The sequence below is a fragment of the Phycodurus eques genome, chromosome 14 (genome assembly GCF_024500275.1).
Source record: "Phycodurus eques isolate BA_2022a chromosome 14, UOR_Pequ_1.1, whole genome shotgun sequence".
Taxonomy (NCBI): domain Eukaryota; kingdom Metazoa; phylum Chordata; class Actinopteri; order Syngnathiformes; family Syngnathidae; genus Phycodurus; species Phycodurus eques.
This window is the reverse complement of record NC_084538.1, coordinates 6740966-6764361: the sequence shown is the minus strand read 5'-3', so window position 1 is coordinate 6764361 and position 23396 is coordinate 6740966. Positions and strand designations below refer to the sequence as shown.

The following is a 23396-nucleotide window of genomic DNA, read 5'->3' as shown; positions in this document are numbered from 1 at the left end:
GCGCGTGGACTTTTGGGGTTTCCCCAGAGAGAAGTGAGGCAGAGGATTTGTGTCAGTGCGAGTGGAAGAAGTGCGTTTTATAGCCACGTTGACTAGATATGTGTGTGCATTGGTACTTTTAACCCACAGAAATGCCGGTAGAACAGAAAAATCTGGGACCAAAAAAAAAATTGCGACCAGGGGGGGAACTGGGAGGCTATCCCAGGGGGCGATGTCAGGTATGGCCTGTGTTGAGGGTTCAACAGCAAAAGAGAAGAAGAATACTAAGCTCAATACTTCAGTTAAAAGCGTCAACAACTATGGTTGCATGTGTGTGTATGTGTGTGTGTGTGCATGTATTCTCATCTGGAGAATGACAGTTAAGAATATTAAACAATATTATTGTCATTACTTAAATACAAAATTTTTGTTTCATCGATTAACATTAGGCTTACAGCCATACTACCCTGAGAACGCCTGATCTCGTCCGATCTCGGAAGCTAAGCAGGGGCGGGCCTGGTTAGTACTTGGATGGGAGACCGCCTGGGAATACCAGGTGCCGTAAGCTTGGCGGCACGGTGGGCGACTGGTTAGAGCGTCAGCCTCACAGTTCTGAGGACCCGGGTTCAATCCCCGGCCCCGACTGTGTGGAGTTTGGATGTTCTCCCCGTGCCTGCGTGGGTTTTCTCCGGGCACTCCGGTTTCCTCCCACATCCCAAAAAACATGCATTAATTGGAGACTCTAAATTGCCCGTAGGCATGACTGTGAGTGTGAATGGTTGTCTGTTTGTATGTGCCCTGCGATTGGCTGGCAACCAGTTCAGGGTGTACCCCGCCTCCTGCCCGATGACAGCTGGGATAGGCTCCAGCGCGCCCGCGACCCTAGTGAGGATAAGCGGCTCAGAAAATGGATGGATGGATGGATATATATATGTATATATAAATATCACGAGAGAGGGAGGGAGAGAGAGAGAGAGAGAGAGAGGAAACATAAAATGCTAAAGGTGCAGGCTGTCTTGGAAACGCGACACTGAAGGATTCTAGTGTCGCGTTTTTATCAGGCACATTTCGGGGCACCATATTGCATGTGTTCGGTCCTTCCAACCCGGAAGTCTGCACGTGTAGTTGTAAACAGACCAAGCTCGAGCACCGGCTTGGACTACCACAGTATTCCAATTTTTCAGTGAATACGTTTGGAATTAATACGAGTTTTGACCCCATATTACATCTGACGATGAAAGTAGTCGCGTTAATAAGGTAAACGGCATCTCACCGCGTTCTTAAATGTTGCCAAAAGTACATTTATATTACGTTTCATATTGTTCAGCTATACTTTGTCAAAAGACATTTCTTGCTGTACAGTATTGTATTGGAAACAGGAACAAAGCATGCTACAAACTCATATGTGCGCTATTATGACACATACATAGTATGGTTATCTGTTATGATTCCAGTGGGGGCAAAGACAGCTGCTATAACATGATGCAGTGTGTGGCTGCTGGGCATCACATTGTAGCTCTGGCCAACCTACGCCCAGCCCACAAAGGTGAGGATGCATTGTGTTTATTATTGTGGTTTGCTGTGGTGTAGAAGTGGACTTTCTAATATTTTGTTACCTTATTTGGGTACATAAGAAATATATGAAATATAATTGTGCAAAATCTTGCATAAAGTATTAAGACTGCATAAAAATAGAAATACATTTATTTTATCTATTATCTATATGCATCCTTTCATTTTTTTGTGCCGCTTATACTCATTAGTATTGCAGGTGAACTGGAGCCTATCCCAGCTAAATTTAGCCAAGATGCGGGGTACACCCTGGACTGGTCGCCAGGGGCCATATAGACAAACAACAATTTAGGCTCACATTCACACCTACGGACAATTTGGAGTGTTGCATTAACCGGAAAACACGATTTTGCCACCCGTTTATATTTAACTTTTTAATGTTGTACTCATACTGTAGTTTATCATTTTGTGTGTGTGTGTATATTTTTGATGTCCCCTTATGCTTTTACCCTTAATAAAAATACAATAAAAGAGTCAAATTATATAGAACTAAGGAAAATAATTATTCGTAATCTCACACTAAATTGTACCGTTACAAGATAATAATGCCAATGTTGAGAGAATAAGGGGTAAATCTTGGGCAGAACCTTTTATTTGAATGAAATTGGGATTTTCAACAGTCCTCAGCTTGGTGCTTAAGTTTTGTAATATTACTTTTTATTCATTAATTATATTTTTTATTATATTTAATGTACATTTTTGCATTATTTTGTGTTTAGATTTTTTTTATTACTTCTGTTATCCTTTTAAATATATTTTAACTTTTTACATGTATTTTCTCTCATGCCATTATTTTAATAAACTTTATTATTGTAACACTCATTATTTAATGTTTTAGTTTCTAGATTACGAATACTAATACAGTGCAACCCCAGACTGCGAATAGCGAATATGCGGGGATAATTGACAGCCATTATATTTTCATTAAAAAAAAATATATATATATATATATATATATATATATATATATAGATTTTTTTTTTAAAACCGAAAAGATTCTTGAATAAGCAGGGATAAACCGCAAATAAGCCTTTTTGGGGTTGGTTCCCCTGAAAAACAAAAAGAAAAACAAAAGAAAATAATTGAAAAAAAAAGTTGAGAAAATTTGGAAAAAAAGCGAGCCGCGAGTATGCGGGAGTACACTGTACTTCATAAAAAACAAACAATAGCAATTTATGTTCCCTATGTCATCACATCTTGTCTATGTGCAAGCATTGTCTTGAACCTCTTCTCCTGCGTCGCAGATGAGCTGGACAGTTACATGTACCAAACGGTGGGCCACCAGGCCATTGAGCTGTACGCCGAGGCCATGGACGTGCCACTTTACCGACGCACCATCCAGGGCTCAAGCTTGGACACCAGCAGAGACTATCGGGAGACGGAGGGAGATGAGGTGGAGGATCTTTATCAGCTTCTAAGCCTTGTCAAGGTACCTCTCGCTTGGTGGAGTTTTGGAAGTAATTGTTTCTTCTTTTTAAACTTACTATGTACAGTGGTTCCAACAAATAGTGGCCATGACGATTATTTCATCAGCTGCAGATGTGGTTAGCCGCTATTGAGGGGGTTGAATTTATTTGTAGAAAAGCATATTTTACACTAATGTTATGGAAGTGTTAAAAATTATATTACAATATATGTACACTCTCAGTCAAAGGTTTTAGAACGCACCAATTTTTCCAGCTTTGTTTAAATTGAAATTTATGAACTTCAGTTTCTCACTTTACTCTGAAATGAAAGCACAGAAAAAAATAAACAATTGAAGTTTCTAGATTACTAATACTAATTGAATAAACATTTTCTGAGACGCTTCTCCTCACTCGGGTCACGGGCTTGCTGGAGCCTATCCCAGCTATCATCGGGCAGGAGGCGGGGTACACCCTTAACTGGTTGCCAGCCAATCGCAGGGCACATATAAACAAACAACCACTCGCACTCACATTCACACCTACAGGCAATTTAGAGTCTCCAATTCATGCATGTTTTTGGGATGTGGGAGGAAACCGGAGTGCCCGGAGAAAACCCACGCAGGCACGGGGAGAACATCCAAACTCCACACAGGCGGGACAGGGGATTTAACCCCGGTGCTCAGAACTGTGAGGCAGATGCTCTAACCAGTCGTCCACTCTACTCCGGTTTCCTCCCACATCCCAAAAGCATGCGTGGTAGGTTGATTGAATACTCTAAATTGCCCGTAGGTGTGAATGTGAGTGCGAATGGTTGTTAGTTTCTATGTGCCCTGCGATTGGCTTGCGACCAGTTCAGGGTGTACCCTACCTCTCGCCGAAGATAGCTGGGATAGGCTCCAGCACGCCCGCGACCCTAGTGAGGAGAAGCGGTACGGAAAATGGATGAATGTTTAGAATGTGCTGCACGTATGTGAGGTACAGTACATTCGTCATTCCTGGTCATTTATTTGTAATCTTTATATAGAGACACTAAATCTGCCATCTTCTTGACATCGGACAGAAAGTTTCACGACACACCAAACTCATATAAGTCTTCCAATCCCAAAGCGAGTTGGCTGACGTGCTCTGCCGACCGCGCTTCACGTTTGTCGAGCTCTCCGAGTGCCACTAAACTTCTCCCGCCGGTTAAGGTTCACGCCACGTCACACCACCGAGATGTTTTACAAGTCCTCCTCTTTGGATTCTTATTCACTTAGTAGCCCATTAGTGCCGTCTCAGAGGGGCCTCACTTGTCTGATTCCATCTGGCCCGCTCAATGGCTGCGATGCTTTTTGCACATGTTGTAAAGAGCTGCTAAACTGCACGGCAGATGACAAAGTCATGTCGGTGCTCTTAATCTGTCATACTTGGTAAATCACTTTCAAAGTGCTCTGTTGGATAATTAAAGTTTTATATAAAAAGTTGGAACTAGTTGCTTTTCATGTCACAGTGCCAACAAAATGATTATCTATCAACAAAAATTCATATTCTATTTAATCCATCTTTCCCCCTCCTTCAGAAAATATGTCCGTCTTTATGAGGTTTATTTTTTTTAACTTGGGAGTTTACAAAAATCACTGTTTCAAGAAAAACCTTTTTATACTTAAAGCCTTTGTAGGTTTTAAGTATAAAAGTGTTTTTATTGAAACAGTGATTTTATACATATATATATATATATATATATATATATATATATAAAAGTCCAAGCAAAGTGATATCTAAGGTAATTTAATGTAATACCTAATATCTCGGCAGCATGGTGTGTGACTGGTTAGAGCATCTGCCTCACAGTTCTGAGCACCGGGGTTCAATCCCCGGACCCGCCTGTGTGGAGTTTGCATGTTCTCCCCGTGCCTACGTGGGGTTTCTCCGGGCACTCCGGTTTCCTCCCACATCCCAAAAACATGCATGGTAGGTTAATTGACAACTCTAAATTGCCCGTAAGTGTGAATGTGAGTGTGAATGATTGTTTGTTTGTATGTGCCCTGCGATTGGTTGGCAACCAGTTTAGGGTGTACCCTGCCTCCTGCCCGATGATAGCTGGGATAGGCTCCAGCACGGCCGCGACCCTAGTGAGGAGAAGCGGCTCAGACAATTGATGGCTGTAATATCTCCTATCACCACTAGAGTTAGAAAGCTTTGTAATGCCCCCACGAGTGGTCAAGGATAGTCACATGTCACTCACCAGGCCAGGTCATTCCCTTTGAAGCCGCACACATTAAAAGTCACGGATACCACAGTCTAGAACGTGAGGATGGCGACCCCAAGTTGACAAAAACAATGCTGTACCTGCACATACCATGTGGTTTTTGGATTGGTATCGTTGTTTAATAATGAAAAATAAATGTATTATCCGACTACTCAATTAATCGATGGGATAATTGGCAGTATAATGGATTCTAAAATTATTCAATAGCTGCAACCTTAGTCTCCATTCTCGCTCATATCTGCCAATGTTAACATTTCTTTTGAGTTGTCGTACTGAATGAGAGAATGTGCCTGTGCAGTGGTGTTGGTGGGGGGCTCCAGGACCCCCCTTGCTTTTCCACACTTTGCCAGGGTAGCGAGGGACTGGCCAGCTTGCCTGCGGGCAGTTTGCGCCCTCGGTCTGACTTTCTTTGTCATCTTCTGTTTAAGTCGGTGGCTTTACACGTTTCGCCTGCGTGCTTTTGTTTCCCGTGTGCGTCACCCGCCCCACACACACGTTCTCTTTCTTTCTGGGTTTTGAGCCTTTATGAGTAATCACAGTGACATACACAAAAAGTACAGAGGAACCTGCAAGTCTGAGAACAACGCCTTCTGGGATGCTTGGCGACCTCCAATTTGTTTGGATTGACAAAAAAAAAATAAAAACTTCTCATGGGAAATGATGTGACTACAAATGATCAGTTCTCGGGCCAAAACCTTCCCCATCATAAAACCTTTAACTGTAGTAAGTCACTATTTTAAAATTAAAGGCACTTTAAGAGTCAGAAATCGACTAATAACAATAAAAAGAAAACGAATTGACTACTACCTCTTTCCGCCACCTGTACTGCATTTGTACGCTTGGTTCTTGACCTCTAAACCTTGGGAAGTTACATTTACCTTCTTCCATGGAAGAGGTACAAAACAGTTACCTCAGAGTCAAGTCATTTTGCCTATGCTGCTGAAGATTTTGCTTTGAGGGTCAAATATGCACTCCTACCATACACAGTCTTCCGCCTGTTCCCTTCACTATTGACTTTTAAATCTTGAGAACCAACAAAGAACTGCCTGGGCCCTGGGAAAGGTACAAAACAAGTCAACTCAGCGTAAAGTTATTATCGCCACATTGCTGAAGAATGGTATCTTGAGGGTCAACACTTTACCTTGGTATCCCGGAATCAAGTCCACATGGTGAAGGTGGTACCATGTGGGTCAGAAATAAACTCCAATTTTGAGACTCCTATTGTACTACTGCATTTGGACCCTTGAGTCTTGAATCTTGGGAAGATACCTTTAGGTTTTTTGACCCAGGAAAAAGTTATAGACAGTTATGTTGTAGTCCAGTAAATATGAGAAACACACGTTGGTGAAGCTGGTACGTTGGGAGAAATTGATTCTTAACACTTTTAGACTGCACCACATTTGTTCCCTTGATTCTTCACTTCATTAAGTCTTGGGAAAATATGTGTAACTTCGGTTTCCTGGGAAAGATACAAAAACTTCGTGTTAAATTAACCTCACATGGATGAAGTTGGTGCATTGAAGTTCAGAAATCGACTTCTACCATTTCTAGACTTCTACCGTACTAGGTACCACATTTTGTACCCATGACACTTGGCTTTCAAAGTGAAGTCCAAGAATTATGGCCATGAGTGTCAGAATAGACTCCTACCACGTCTGGACTATGTATTGCATTTGTTCCCCTGATTCGTGACTTTACACTTTAGTTTGCGGCGTACAGTATAACCTTTCAGGCCCTGGGAAGGGTACAAACAGTCACGTCGGAGCCCAGTAATTATATCCATCTTGGTGAAGATGGTATCTTAACGGCCAAAAATAGACTCCTTCCATACCCTGAACTGAATCTGTACACTTGGCTTTTAATCTCGGGAACATACCTGTACGTTTTCGGCCTTGGGAAAGCACAGACAGTTACCTCAGAGTCCAGGAATTATGTCCACATTGGTCAAAATGGTACCTTGAGGGTCCAAAATAGAAACCTCCTACTTGTAGACGCAAGGGCTTTTTTTGGGGGGGGGGATTTCTTTTTTTCCCCCTCAATATTTTGCAATTGCTATTTGATCATTTTTTTCAAGGGACTTTTCTCATGCGTGTTCAAAAAAGCACAAGCAATAAATTAATCTTTAAATATGAGATTTATTATACATAAATAGTTCTTTCTTATAGGCTAGGCATATGCTAAGATAAAGGCAAATGAAGCATGAGTTAATATGAAGTGAGATTATTTACTTCAATTACAGTTGTAAATTTATTAAATACCTTGACATACTCTGGTAAATTCTGCCAAACAAGTGTGGGGTTAACATAAGCAAAGTAATAAATCACACATACTAAAGTGCAGAATACAACAGTGCTGCAAGCAAATCTGTGGATTCACCACTTCAATATGACAACTTATCATGTTTCATGAAACATGACACGATATGATATGAGCCCTGCACTTCTTTCTCTTCAACGAGCCAGTCTTGTCTTGTGTTCAATACAGGCATGTGCCACACTGCGCCAAGTGTTACGAAAGTATCGGAATGGGAGTGTCATGACGTATCCTACAACTTCGATGATGAATAAAGTTATCGTTAGCACACAGTTGTTGTCTGTGCATTATTGGAAATAATATTTTTGCGACAAAGCTTCACTTCACGCCACTGCTCTTGTTCCTCACCGCCACGAGCATGGTCCCGTTGTCGCTGGTATAAATCTAGCGGTGATCAGACTAGCCGAAGCTCGTGAAGCGAGGCCAACAGCTTTTAACTCTTGGGAACATACCTGCAAGTTTTAGGCCCTGGGAAAGTCCAGTAATTATCCCTATGGGTGTAGATTAGTGGAGATTGTACCTCGAGGGACCCACATGAACTCCTACTGTACCTCTTTTTCTGACAAGGTTGTACACATGTTTCTGGTATGCGATATAATCCCATCTTCCCCCTGTGGTCAGGCCTCTATAATTGCGAAGCGCTGCTAATTTCCCTGTTTCCATGGCTTCTCAGCACTGACCTCCCCAGTCACACAGGCCATAGATCACAGCAGTTGCAGTCCCGCGGGGCCCCTCGTAAGCTCGGAGACCTCCAGCGATCCCCTCGTTGAGCTCTCGCACCGTCATCGGCAGACCTGCAACCATAAACAACCGGCTTCCTCCCTCTCTTGCTCTCTCTTGTCAGCCAAAAGAACAACTTTGTGATCTCGGATGTCAAGTTTGCTGGGGATTGTAGTCACGCCGTGTAAATTGGATGGTTTACGAACTTGTGCCATTCGGCAAAATAAGTCTTTTTGTTATGTTCAACACATATACAGTAAAGTTGAGAAGTTTAAAAAAAAGAAACTCACTCCTTTTAATGACAAGCTGTTGAGTGGATAAGAAAGAAAAAAGAAAGAGAAAAAAAGAGCTCTGTTCATACAGTGTGATGTTTTGAAAGATTCACGAATTAAATAGAAGTTACAAGATTATATTTGGCAAATGACACCACAGCAAAAGATGAAAGATTTCTTCTCCCGGAGTTGATGAGTTTCAGTGTGGAGAATTCTTCCTGCCTTCCTCCTGCTTTTTGTCAGCGTGAGCCAACAGTGCCATCTATGGACACAACCAGGAAATTGATGCTCTCCACTGGCATGTTTGGAGCCATTCAAAAGAATCAAAGGAAGAGATCATATTCTTCTGAACCTTTTGTTGACAGAGAAGAGAGGAAGAAGAATCCCAATCATAATAGCGGGGGGGATGAGCCATCCATCTGCTGGCAACGGCGCTAATGACAGCAGGACAATGCGGCCCTATCCTCGGCCTCTTTGCTCTCACCGCTGGCCGTGCATGGCAGCCTGGCTTTGAACTGTGTAACCCGATCGACATGCAATGGGACGGCCGACCATCCCGGCCCATCCTGCGAAGGTGCTCGTCTTTGAACAATCTTGTTTCGGGAGAAGAACAGAACAGAAAGAGCCCTCTCTTTCTGTTATATGGCTGTATTGAGGCATCTTCATTTATTAGATGACATCTGCGTGTCCTAAGTAAGGATGGGCAGTTAGGACTAAATTGACCTAGATGAGGAAAATGAACCACTGATTGATCAGGTGTTTTTTGTTCTTTTTTCAGAGTGCACTACTTTAGTTTCCTGGTTCAAATTATTGTGATATCAATTTTAGATGGAAAAGAAAATACTAAGTAAACAAGTTAAATAATGAGGAACTTCATAAGAATTATTTTGTGAATAAAAGTCAATGTATGAGAAAGTTGTAAATTTGTCAAATGTATGTCATAATTCACATTAGAACATGAATGCAACAGCCTGAGATCGAGAGACCTGCCATATATTATTCGGTACTATTGTTAAATATTTGTGCTTTTATTTTTATTTTATTTCTCAAGAAAAAAAAAAGGAAATATATATTCTTGGAATATTATGATTCACTTGACGGTCGTTATCTTTATGCATGTGTACATTCATGGCTGTAAAATAAAAAAATATGACTTCATTCAAGATTTAAGTTCATGAAATGTTGATTTATTTATTTTTTTCCCCGTAAGATTCCGGTTTTCTTAAATAGAAAAGTCTGACTTCTGGTAAGATTACACTTTGTGTTCCATCATATTGAGAATTTTTTTCTTGTAACATTCTGACTTGGTGCTTTTTATCCTCTTCAATAATATATATTTTTTCCCAATATCGGTCATTATTTCAAGAACATGCACTTAAGAATTACAAGCTTTGTAACAAAAGAATAAGAAAATGGGTGGCAGAGGTAAATACAGGTTTCAATTGAGGGATAGAAACTAGTATAGTAAAATCTTACTTAAAGTTTTGAACTCCATATTGTGTAAATGTAGATTAATACTGCTCGGAGTAGTTTAACCAGTGGATGTCGGCCTCAGCTGATGGTAATGTTTGACTTCTTCAGGCACAGACTACCTCAGAGTGACTCCACAGCAACTCTACACTTTGTTTTGCCTCAAGTTGCTTCAAGATTCAGTTAATCAATTGCACATAATTATGCCCATCCCTATTCTAAAGACCTTTACAAAGCATTGCTTAGATATTTTTTATTGTGGATTTTAGAGTTGTAAAATGGTTCTCTCCAATACAGTACCATGTGTGATTCCATATTCCATGTGTGTGTGATCCGCTCTGATGTGTGATACAGATCAGCAGTGTCAGTCACCCCTGGCTGTAACGCTCAGCTCCTCCCGCTGCGCGTCCCCCCCCACCCCCCGCCTCCGCCCACCACCACCCCGAAGGCCGGCAAAACCCCTCATATTAGTCATATCACATCCCTCAAATCCTTTATCCTTCTCGCTGTGCTCTGTGACCTGACACAGGGGCTTTTTGTGCCCCATGACCCCCGCTAGTGCACATGTACAGTATGTGGTGTGTATGTGTGTTCAAGGTCAGGTAAAAGCAGAGCTCTGTTGTGAGATGACAGATCCATCCCCCGGCTGCGTGCTTGCTTTTTAATAGGTACACTGCACTGTATTTACAGTCCTGTAAATCACGAGCTTTGGTCTTTTAATGACTTTATTTTCGCAGTAGTCATTTTGACATTGTTAAACGTTAATAGAGTCACACAATGAAATACAAAAATCTATTCCGATTGAAGGCTGGGATTCTATTTTGGTGAGTATCTGGCCAAAGGTGCAGGTACATGAACATATTCTTACCTTTACATTGGGCTTTAATCTGTTTTTACATCTCCGGTTGAAGCCAGAATTTTGTCTCTGATCTGTATAAATGGCTCAGAGTTGTCCGACAAATATTCCGCCTCTGGAGTTAGTCTCTGGTTTCGACGCTATGAGCAGCATGTGATAAACTAGTTTGCGCAGCATACAAATGGTGTTTTTCATGCAAAAAATTACTGGAATTATGACTTCACTACTGTGTTCGCGTAGGTGAGTGATAGACTTGGCAGATTCCGACTTAGGTACTAATTCGGTTCATGTCACCGCCTGGAATGGAACGGAGGACCCCTGACTACTGTTACTGTGCTTGTAAAAGCTGTTACTTTTCAACATTTTCCCCCCAAGTTGTTGTTTTGTAAAAAGAGCAACAATGTATAAGGAGGGAACATCGATATTAGGTAGCATCAGAGCTGTAAAAGAGGCAGCATGACACCTGTGTGTAAATTGAAAGCTGGGACAGGGCGATGAAGTTTGACACCCGACACTCACTTCTCCCACCTCATTGTGTTGAAAGCGATGTTGGTGTCTGACAAGTGTTTTATACTTGCTTGACCTGACGTGATCATGCATCTAATTACAGGATGCCGCGAATGCACTGCTGTTGTGGGATTAATCGCGCCTTTGCTGGGTTCTGTGTGAACAGCCAAGGTGGTTATTTTGTGAGATTTCTGTTTAAAAGATGTTAATCACAGTTACGGAGCTGTCCCTAACCCTATCTCCACGAACCAGGAAGTAGCCTGGATCAAACAAATGGCCGAAAACAGCACTTTTCTTTAAGTGTAACCCTGGAGGAGGTACATACCCTTGTTTATAGTCATTGCATTGCAACAACAACCAAATTAAAGACTTTTGCATTGTACCACTGGTCAAGCTTGAGAGGCTTACTCACTGAGAGATAATACCACAAGTGGCAGAAACACAGCACTCACGTTACAATTTAAGTCACAGACTACACGTTGGTGACTCTATTACTTGGTAACCTTTGAGCTGACGAATGCAGACAAAGACATTTAAGCTCATTAGAGTGATGAAGAACTATAGATGATCTCTACGCACGCGTTCCCATCCGCCAGCTTTAATTAGCGGCGGCATGACATCTCTGTCGCACTGAACGCCAGCTCGGGGAGGATGGAAATGTTACTTTCTGGTCGAATTTGCCGCGCTGGAATGCATTCTGCGAAACATTGTTGAGGCTGATCAGTTAACACTTCCTCCATTTGTATATGCTTTCATGTGCAGTAATTTTTCCCTAATTTAGATCCTGACCTTCAATAGAGCAACATGAAAATGTAAGAAAGCTTACATGGATGTACATATGCTCTAAAGAATGACCCGCAGTCGAGCACAGACGTCCACCAAGGCCTTTCTTTCTTGCCTGGGACCAAACATTACAAAACAATTTAAAGTCCATCTGTCTTGGTAATCAAAATAGAAAGTCGTGGGACCCATTCTCTTGGTAAAAGGTTCATTCGATACAAACTCTTGTAGTACTGTAATGGTATTACTGTTTATCTTAAACTCCAATTCACACTGTGATAGAAAGCCCACTGAATACTGTTGGCTGAAATCGTTGATGTTTCAAACTTTCGCTTGTGGACCTGGAATTCTAATGCTGAAAGCAACATTCATAACAAAGCACCGGGCATCTCTCAACTTTGTCGGAAATATCCGTCATACTACAAGTTTGGAGCTGCCAAATTTTCCCAGAACTTTCTTGAAATTGGGCTAGATTCAAAAGGTTATTAGCCTGTCATGCTCTCTTCTGGATCTTTTTGCTCAAAGTGTATTCTTTAGGTAAGGTGGCAAAGAATTTTATAAATTGTGTCTACATTTTATTACAACCTCAATTCCAATGAAGTTGGGACGTTGTGTTAAACATAAATAAAAACAGAATACAATGATGTGCAAATCATGTTCAACCTATATATAATTGAATACACTACAAAGACAATATATTTTATGTTCAAACTGATAAACTATATTGTTTTTAACAAATAATCATTAACTTAGAATTTTATGGCTGCAACACGTTCCAAAAAAGCTGGGACAGGTGGGAAAAAAGACTGAGAAAGTTGAGGAATGCTTATCAAACACCTGTTTGGTACATCGCACAGGTGAACAGGCTAATTGGGAACAGGTGGGTGCCATGATTGGGGACAAAAAGAGCTTCCCTGAATTGGTCAGTCATTCACAAGCAAAGATGGGGCAAGATTCACCTCTTTGTGAACAAATGCGTGAGAAAATAGTTGAACAGTTTAAGGACAATGTTCCTCAACGTATAACTGCAAGGAATTTAGGGATTTCATCATCTACGGTCCATAATATTATCAAACGGTTCAGAGAATCTGGAGAAATCACTGCATGTAAGCGCCAAGGCCGAAAACCAACATTGAATGCCCGTGACCTTCGATCCTCAGGCGGCACTGCATCAAAAACCGACATCAATGTGGAAAGGATATCACCACATGGGCCCAGGAACACTTCAGAAAACCAATGTCAGTAAATACAGTTCGGCGCTACATCCGTAACTGCAACTTGAAACTCTACAAAGAAAAGCAAAAGCCCTTTATCAACAACACCCAGAAACGTCGCCGGCTTTTCTGGGCCCGAGCTCATCTAAGATGGACAGACGCAAAGTTGAAAAGTGTTCTGTGGTCCGACGAGTCCACATTTCAAATTATTTTTGGAAATTGTGACGTCGTGTCCTGTGGGCCGTAGAGCAAAAGAACCATCCGGACTGTTATGGACGTTCAAAAGCCAGCATCTGTGATGCTATGGGGCTGTGTTTGTGCCAATGGCATGGGTAACTTACAAATCTGTGAAGGCACCATTAATGCTGAAAGGTACATACAGGTTTTGGAGAAACACATGCTGCCATCCAAGCAACGTCTTTTTCATGGACGCCCCTGCTTATTTCAGCAAGACAATGCCAAACCACATTATGCACGTGTTAAAACAGCGTGGCTTCGTAGTAAAAGAGTGCGGGTACTAGACTCCCATTGAAAATGCGTGGCGCATTATGAAGCGTAAAATACGACAACGGAGACCCCGGACTGTTGAACAGCTGAAGCTGTACATCAAGCAAGAATGGGAAAGAATTCCACCTACAAAGCTTCAACAATTTGTGTCCTCAGTTTCCAAACGTTTATTGAATGTTGTTAAAAGAAAAGGTGATGTAACACAGTGGTAAACATGACCCTGTCCCAGCTTTTTTGGAACGTGTTGCAGCCATAAAATTCCAAGTTAATGGTTATTTGCTAAAAAACAATAAAGTTGATCAGTTTGAACATTAAATATCTTGTCTTTGTAGTGTATTCAATTAAATATTGTTATAAGTGCATGTTCCGGTTGTGGTCTTCCCCCTGTCTCGTACACACCCGCTCCTGAGAGCATCTTCACCACCTGTGCCTCGTTCACCCTAATTACCCCTTGCATTTAACCTCGTGTCTCATTCTTTCTAGTCGCCAGTTCGTTCTACCTTGTCGTTGCGTTCCAGCATTCCTTGTTTCCACGTCACAGACTCACAGTAAGACTAGACCCTGTTCCGATTATCGACCTTGCCTTTTTGCATCACGTTTTTTGGATACTGTTGCCTTTTTTGGATTGCCTGCCTGTGTATCGACCTCTGCCCGTATAGTAAACCTCTCTTTTTGAAACTGTCCATTACTTTTGGAGTCGTGCATTTTTGGGTTCATTTTTTGGCTCTGTTCCGTTCATGACAAATATAGGTTGAACATGGTTTACAAATCATTGTATTCTGTTTTTATTTATGTTTCATACAACGTCCCAACTTCAGTGGAATTGGGGTTGTATTTAGAGAACTGATTTGTGACAAGTGTGTTCATCAATTTAGCGCAGTGACAGAAAAAAGCTAAAGGACTGGGAAATCCAGTTAACCCAATTTCAGACACTACAGAAATGTATCTCGCTGTTTTGCGACTGGTCAGGAACAGTCAATCATTCTTTATTTCCTTCTGTACAAGGCACTTCTTGCATGTGATGCCCAGTCTGACTTGAAACCAGCCTCCGATTCAAAAGTCAGCTACAAATGGCCTTAGTTTATACATCACAGGCTCAGCTTCAGAAAAAATTAACTGTCCAAACGTTCTTACTGCTCCTTGACTTTGTTTTTATTGCATTGTCGTCACACATTTTTCTCGATCAAGATGCTGCAAGAGATGGAGGGTAGCTGTAGTGGGCAGGCTGTCGGGCAGGCGGAGGAATCGCTTAGTTCTATCGATTAAGGAGCTAAGGTGTTGGAAGACAAGTCGGAGTGTTGCGAACTGCTGGAGGAGGGCGGAGGCGGGTGTCAAAATCAAACATACAGCCCCTCTCTGATTACCGGCGCGGTGCCGCATTAGACGTTCATCGGGTGGAGGGTGGCAGGGGGGTGGGGGGGTGGTGGCTCAACAGGAAAATGGATTTTTCTTAAAAGCAGCCTAATACATAAATCATGACCTCAGGGGTCACTGGCGAGGGTTTAGGAGAGACGATCAATAACCGAGCTAATGCAAGCTTGTTTGCGGCTCGGGGGTACCACTGAATGTTGTTCATGGAATGAGCTTAAAAGCAGCCAAAACTTGTTTCATGTTGGTGTTATGGTCCCTTTACCTTTTGTTCATGCAATAGCATTGTTAGCTTTATCCTTGTGTTTGTCCAACAATGCAGTTGTGACTCGCAGGCTTGTTTTGCAAACCACTAGTGCCTGGATAACGGCGCAGCGTATAGCGCATTGTTTGTCGGCCCATGCTTGGAAGTAGAGGGATCTATTAGAGGTAGACCACCCCCCCCCCCCCACCCCCCCAAATTGATGCTAGTGTATCCCCGCAAATTAGACACTAGATAAAGAGCCAGGGGTTCGAGCCGTTGTAATTTGTTTGTTTTTTTCTACTTAATGTACTTTGCTTAGTCGTGTTTAGCGATGATGGAAGCTGATACCCTTATCTTGCCTCATCAAGGGCATTGAGCCACTAAGCACTGCCATGCTAGCACTTTGTTCCGTGGGGGAGGCGCCGCATGTTCAGTCGGGTTTAGCAGATTTCGACAATATTTTAAGAGGACGTTTGCATTCAAGTCATTGATTAACAAGTTCGATGTTACACCATTTTCTAAACAAACTTATTTTCTGATAGTTCCCCAAGTGTATTTTCTTTCACAAAATAAAAGATTAAATACATCAATTTCCCCTTAAACAAAATGATTTTCAACAACAAAAATAACCTTAAAATGGGTTTCAACTATTGCCCATTGCCTTTATTGGCTAAACAGGCTTTGTTTTGATTTATTTTGTGCGGTAAACCCAAATAATAATGTAAAAAGTCACAGTCATATTTTGCCAATGTTGGTATCACAATACAGTGACAATCGATTCGATAATGTTTCTGTCATCAACTGTTGTCCTATTTCTTAGGATTGTTCCTAAGGTACTTACACCAGTGGTTTATTTCTTCTTCGGGACATTCCAGATAGTTGTACTGGCTATGATCAATGTGTGGGCAATGGCTCTGATTGATTTTTACATTTGCTTCTTTTTCACCCAGAGACAGCGCTCTGGTCCTCTAAAAATGTATTCTTCACAGGCAAAACCTGAAATGTGGAATCTAAGTGTAGACATTCAGCCTAATTTATTGGTTTGTTATTAGAGAAAAAAAATGTACTTAAATAGTATCAACAGTCAGTCAGGCTGAGTATTTTACAACAGACAGCTCAACTGTCTTTAGATCCAAAAAGATTATTACCTTTTTTTATGTTTTATTTTGTGAGCCATTCCCCAGAAGAAATATTTGTGGCAGGCCCCATTTACGTTTCCAAAGCTCAAGTCATAACCCACTGTTGGAAAAACACAACCTCCAGTCTGGAGGGTAGGTTAAACTGGCATATTTTCCTGCATTCGCTCTCTGGGGGAGGGCGAAGGGTCTGTGATGGTCGGTTGGACCGACGCACTGTCGACTACAGGACAGACAGAGCGGGCCAATATGCCAAGAGCCTGGAACCTGACCTCAACAGAAACAACATTTACATTTGAGAGTGTGTGTGTTTATAGATCAGCGCGTGACTGTGTGTATATATACGTGGATGTCAGTACTTAAACGCGCATAGACCCTCTCAGACCCGCCGGTTGATACGGACCATGAAAAGCAACTGACATGGTTTACCTCTCCGTGGCATGAGAGACTCTCATTTTGATTTCTGTCTTAGACATTCTTACCTCAGCTGTGACGGAGCTGGGATTAGTTTTTTTCTTTTTTTCTTTTTTGATGTATAGCCCACTGAAAATTTTACCCTTTTATTGGTGACAAGGAAAACCTGGAATGTTTGGTAGCTGTTACATCATTTCCTCTCTTTGCAAAAATAATCCCAGTTGATAATGTGAAAAACAACGGGACATTGTCTCAATTTCTGCAGAAAATAACATTAACGTATTGGTTTTCATGGCTTGAATTGTAACTATTCATGGGCCTATGGTAGTTTGATAAACTACCTTACGTTTCGACTGCCGCCCAACGTTTAATTTTCCATCCATGTTGATATAGAACGCTTCCTTCGTCCTTGGGCTTGGTGAAACCTGGTCTTTGTGCTTGCTTTGGCCTTCTCCCTCCTAGCCTCACTTCCGGTGAGGCCTGTGTTTATTTGTCCATATATATCCAAGAGGAAACTCGTGAAATGTTATTCTCTAAACTTTTTTACATAGTTTACTGCATTCCTGTTATTCTATACATATACACTTAGGCCCTGTGTCTGAATTGTTGTAAATGAATTATGAGTATGTCTAACACAGAATGTAATGTAATAAGCCTTTATTAGCCCAAAGGGGGAAATTCTTGTTGCAGAGCATTAAGTGGACAGTAGCAGCACACAAGAATATAAATTATCAAAAGATAAATGAATATTTTCTTTGACAGAACAAGCAGCATAGGGATGGGAATGCCAAACTAAACATGAATAGATACTATGTATAAGGAGGTGAATTTCAACAGAAGTAAGAATAGTCAGTAGCTAGTTTAAAAAAAACTATACATTTATCAATAAATAGTCTAGATATAAACAGCGTATGTGGCAACTACATGGATAAGAAACACTATGTATACAGAGGTGAGCAGCAGCAAGAATAGTCGGCAGAGTTGCAGGTCGTAAAGTACCTATACATGAATACTAAATATTTAAGCTACTACCAGAATGAAATAAGAGCCAGCAGTGAAGTGACAGCTGTACTATACGGAATAAAGAACTATATATGCTTATGTGAGTATAAACAACAAGCAGTAAAACTAGTCTGCCGCATTATATCTAAGGACACATGAATCAACAAAATGCATACAGTATATGTAGTTAGCAATGAAACTAGCAATAGTTGATAGTAGTGTTGGTTGTAAAGTTTCCCTTTCAACGGGACAATAAGCATTCTCACTCATTGCGTTGATGAGACTGTCTGTAATACCATACCTCTCATTGGAGGTTACTATTTTACCCTACCTAAGAACCAGTTTTGTGAGCGGTTTGTTGTTCTTTTCCTGCCATACTGAATTGTTGCGGACTGACACGTGACACGCCACGAGCCCGGCAGTGAGCTCAGACCCGTCTCTCAACGGCGTCTCAGGAAAGAAAGCCTCGCCAATTTACCAATGACTGCGAAAGATTTCCGGAGCTTTGCAAAGACAGCTGCTAAGCTTGCGTGTCAAGACATACACTGACGCATTGTACCTAGCTTTGAATATTTCGTCTCACTTTTTGCACCGTTTAGAATCGCATTTGTAGCGGCTCGGAACAAGTTGCCATTGTGTATTTGTGAGGTAAGTATAATTCTAATGGGCCGATTTTAGATGGAAGTAAAGCTGTCTTTACCCCAAAAGGTGAAAACCTTAGGCTTATCAGTACAGAGGATCCTGCAAACGTCCTGCCCACAACCATTCCCATACGTACATTTGCACCTGAATGAACATGCTTGCAAAATATGGTATGTATGGAAAGACCTCAACCTGGTAAATTTATTTCGCCTAAGAATCATAACAACGTCCTCCTCCAATGTCTACTATCACTCCTTGTGCGACTTTGGGAGTCACCTTGAGGTGTGTCCGCTTTCTCTACAACTTTGTTTTTGAAGGAGTCCTGGAAATGGAGAGCATTGACTTAAAATGACCGCTTCAAACCAAAATAGCAGACTTTATGTGTTTTTACGCATGGCTTCTTGAGACTATTTTTTTTTGGTGTCTAATCAAGAGCGACATGCCTACCAAATGTCATGTCATGAAGTGAAACTGGGCGGCACGATGGCCGACTGGTTAGAGCGTCAGCCTCACAGTTCTGAGGACCCGGGTTTAATCCCCGTCCCCGCCTGTGTGGAGTTTGCATATTCTCCCCGTGCCTGCGTGTGTTTTCTCCGGGCACTCCGGTTTCCTCGCACATCCCAAAAACATGCATAAATTGGAGACTCAAAATTGCCCGCAGGTGTGCATGTGAGTACGAATGGTTGTCTGTTTGTATGTGCCCTGCGATTGGCTGGCAACCAGTTCAGGGTGTACCCCGCCTCCTGCCCGATGACAGCTGGGATAGGCGCCAGCATGCCCGCGACCCTAGTGAGGATAAGCGGCTCAAAAATGGATGGATGGATGGAAGTGAAACTGGCTTCTGATGCTGAATTTTCAAAGCATTCCATATGATGTTTTTTTGAATATGGAAAATATTTTTTATTTTTATTGTATTTTTTGGGCGTTGGGGGGCCTTAGAATCATAACGTCATCCTATCATGTCTGGCCGAACTCCTTGTGCAACACGGTGAGTCACCTTGGGGTATGTCCACCTTCCCAAAATGCGACAAAGACGCTGATTTAAAACAAAATAAGCCAACACTGAGCTTCTTGTCAGTGTGGCGTGTCTTGAGTTGTCGGGACAGCCAGCCACGCCTCGGGACTGCGTGTCTGCGTCGCATTAAACACAATCACTTGACCTAAGTTGGCCCTATCTCCCACGTACTACGTGCACTTGAGCTGGCCCAGCCCCTCTCTCCATGTTCTCACCATGTCATTACATTACATGACTATAGGGTGCCGGGCTGTTCTAATGGAGAGAACATTAAAAGCGTCCAGTCACTTACTTGATGGGACCTGGAAGAGTTGGCTTGTTAGGAGTATTTGACAGAAGGGGGGTGTTGGGGTTGGGAGGGTGGGTAAAGGATAGGGGTTAGAAGTGGCGTCGATATGATGACGGCAATACAGTGTGTGATGGCGCCCCGATGCCCTTGAGCAAGCTGTCATTCAAAGCACTTTAATTAATTTCTCTACCTCGTCGCCTTCCATTCCTCTGCCTCCTCCTTCCTTGCCATCATACTGAAGCCCGCCACACACAAGAGGCAATAACATAATGGAAAGTGTGCGTCAACAACTTTGGACTCGATAAAAAGCGAATTTTTTTTTTGTCTCTTTTGCATGGAAATATCTGTCAAGGCGGCGCATAATAGTCAAGATCCGCCAACTCGTGCATCTCACCGTTGCCAGAATGGGCTGAAGGAGGCATTTTGGAAACCCAGCATTTTGCTAAATGGAGCTTTTGTATTGTTAAGTAGTATAATTAAGACGTCACACTGACAGCCATTGGGAGGGAGCTAATGAGGTTTCTTATGTATTCCAAAGGAATATAGCATTATGAATATTTACTGGTATAATTGATTGTCTTGGTTGCTGCGTCTGGCTTCTATTCCTCAATATTATAGTTTCACCTGCGTATTAGGCTGTGTTGGGCAAGTAATGCATTTATTATTACTAGTTACTGTCACCTGAAAGTCCACCTATCCTTTATCTAGACAGCTTATCCTGTCCAGGGTTGCGGGAAGCTGAAAACTGTCCCAGCTGACAAATGAGAGAAATTCTGGACTAGTCACCAGTCAATCACAGGGCATACATTGACAAACAACCATTCGATTCGCATTCAACCCATCACTGAGTGGGAACTAAACCACTACACTATCACGGACCTTCATTTCAAAATAATTACTTACACGGCATTTCAGCAAAACAACGGTGGAATTCGCAAATATGACATATAACTTGAATTGATGGCAATTTACAATAAAACAATGCCAAGACAACGTATTACAAATGCAAAAAAAAATAATAGGCTTACTTTCCATTGAACTACTTTCCAATTAATAAAATTAAGAGCCAGTTACAAGAAAAAAAACTGATCATAACAAATATGATAATATATCTTTCTATTCAATGTTTGTTCCTAAAAAACCAACAAGCAAAATATACCCAGATAACACAGTCTGTGGTGCTGTTATCATGATTGTACCACCGTGGTACAGTCAAACAGGAATGCGTGACTCAAACAGAAATCCAAGTCACAGTACGAAACGGAACAATGTATGTCGACTCAAGATTATTGAAAAATGCCAGCGTGGTTGCTTTTTGTAGGTTCCCACTGCATTACTGTCAGTCATTAACTGTTAGTCAGGGTGAGTAGAATTACTTCAGACACTAAAGTGAATGACAGAATTAATCTTAAAATTGTATTAATTCATTTTGCATTACGTCAAAATTGTTTGGAAACCAAAATTACTTTTAAGTCAAACAGTGTCACATTACACACTCTGTTCAATTTTGGAGATTCTAATGTACAAGGGATGCATTTCGAACCAAGATCTGTTGTGCTTTTCTCCTGTCCTATCATTTGGTCAAATACATGTTTTACCTGAAGGCAGCGTGACTATGAATTCCATTAAACAACTCTTTTATGCCCTTACCAAGATGAATGTATATATAATTACAAAGTATATCACGCACACTACCTTGCGATTGAGTTTAATGGCCGTGTTGTTTCTTTGTGGCGCATGCCTACTGGCCTTAATCTTCCCCCGCAGCTGACATCTTAATAACTCAGTCCTCTTCCATCCATTTACACGGGAGACAATATGGATGTGGGGCTAAGGAGGAGTTTAATGAATTTGACAATTAGTAACAGGAGTTAATGACTGCATGAGGCGAAGTACTTTGATGGACATGGCTAGGGGACCAAGGGTTTCCATTGCTCAGGGCCATAGATCCTCATTAATAGCGTTTTTTTGTGCCTGATGGAGAGGACAGGGATAGCCAAGCCGGGCCTTTGTTTAGTAGTCACCTCCGACAGGGGTCCTGCAGGGTTGTGTGGTCGCACAACGCCGGCCTCGAATTAGTCCCGCTTGGAGCACGAGTTAATGCAGGGCTTAGGGTCTGGCATTAGGTGAATTCGCCTTTAATGAAGCGGGAAAGTGACATGGAATGGGACATATCTGTCAACAGTCATGTGGATACAAGGTCAAAGCCCATCAAACGCGTAGCCAGATAGTTATGATTATTTATGGGCTACCTTAGCTCTTTATCAGTTGTTATTTTGATTTCTTTAGCTGCCATGATCAGCCCTCTTGGAATCGCTGCTCATAGTATTCTCCTAAAGAATGAATCACCTCTTGGGGGCTAATTTGGGTGAATTTCAGTCCTTCTACATTGACGAACACCACAAGGTAAGTCACTCAAATGAGCCCCAATCAGAAGCAGGTATAGTAGACAGATAGGGTCCATGTTAAATTGCAAAACGTTATGCTATAACAGTGTCAAAGTTTGAAAACCATGTTGAGGATTCCACTTTAAAAAGTGGGTACGAGGGCCTGTCGTTCCTTGCAGCTTTAGGTATTTTGATTTCTTAAGCTACTATAGATAAAGGCCTTCTTGGAATCGTTTTATTTAATTTTTCTGACAAATGAATCACCTTTTGGGTGCCTCAACATGCCTGAAAACTCACCCATTTAAGCAAACGCGTGTATCCTGATAAAAATGTAAGTACAGTAAAGAAAGTTAGGAAAAAAATTGCCCCCAACATCAGCTTCACAGATCAACCCAAAATTGGGTGGGCATGTCTCGCATAACAAGATACATGGAAAAGTGACAAGGAGTCCCAATTGGAAGCAGGTATAGTATCGTTATCGGTAGTATAGCTATCACAGATAGCTGATGCTAAATTGCAATGATTTATTTTTTGTTTTTGTTTTTTTTGCCTACACCATCTGATGAGTTTCAGTCTTTGAATTGAACTACCAACAGAAATTCTGTTCTCCACAATATTCAAATGTATTAAGATGCACCTCTATGTACAATTATTAAATAGAATAAGCTCTGATGCAGTATGAACTACTGTTTCCCAAAAGGTCGGTCTAAAGTTTCTGCTTTAAAATGGTAAAGATGTGTGATTCATTTGGCTTGTTGTCATTGGCTTGCCATTGCAACTTGGCCTATGAACTACAAGGTTGCATAATGTTGAGTAAGGCCAAGTCTCAACCTCAAAGTCTCAAATTCCTTCAGTTTCAAAGCCATCCAAAATAATTTTTTTCTTCATGGACCATTGGTGTTGATGCGCTCGATATGCCCAACCTATCTCTTATACTCTTCTTTTTGACCTTCCTCATCCCAATCTGTGCCTCCTAATTGGCCTCTTTAGGAACTGACAGTTGCATTTAGGCAAAGGGTTATCATTGCATTAGACGAGAGCGCCGGCCTTGAGGC

At 41.6% G+C, this 23396-nt stretch overlaps 1 protein-coding gene and 1 non-coding gene across 2 annotated transcripts in view; both read left to right on the top strand.

Annotated features, from left to right (window-relative positions):
• Positions 1–428: 428 nt before the first annotated feature.
• On the top strand, positions 429–547 carry LOC133413273 (5S ribosomal RNA). The gene has a single exon (XR_009769855.1). It is a non-coding gene; the product is annotated as a 5S ribosomal RNA (ribosomal RNA).
• Positions 548–1109: 562 nt separating this feature from the next.
• The window catches only part of dph6 (diphthamine biosynthesis 6), a 78746-nt gene continuing 56459 nt past the window's right edge, over positions 1110–23396 (top strand). Inside the window, exons 1-3 of the mRNA XM_061696230.1 lie at positions 1110–1236; positions 1434–1525; positions 2796–2980. Of these exons, the coding sequence (XP_061552214.1) occupies positions 1214–1236; positions 1434–1525; positions 2796–2980 (300 nt within the window). The 5' untranslated portion in view covers positions 1110–1213. The remainder of the gene's footprint in view (positions 1237–1433; positions 1526–2795; positions 2981–23396) is intronic.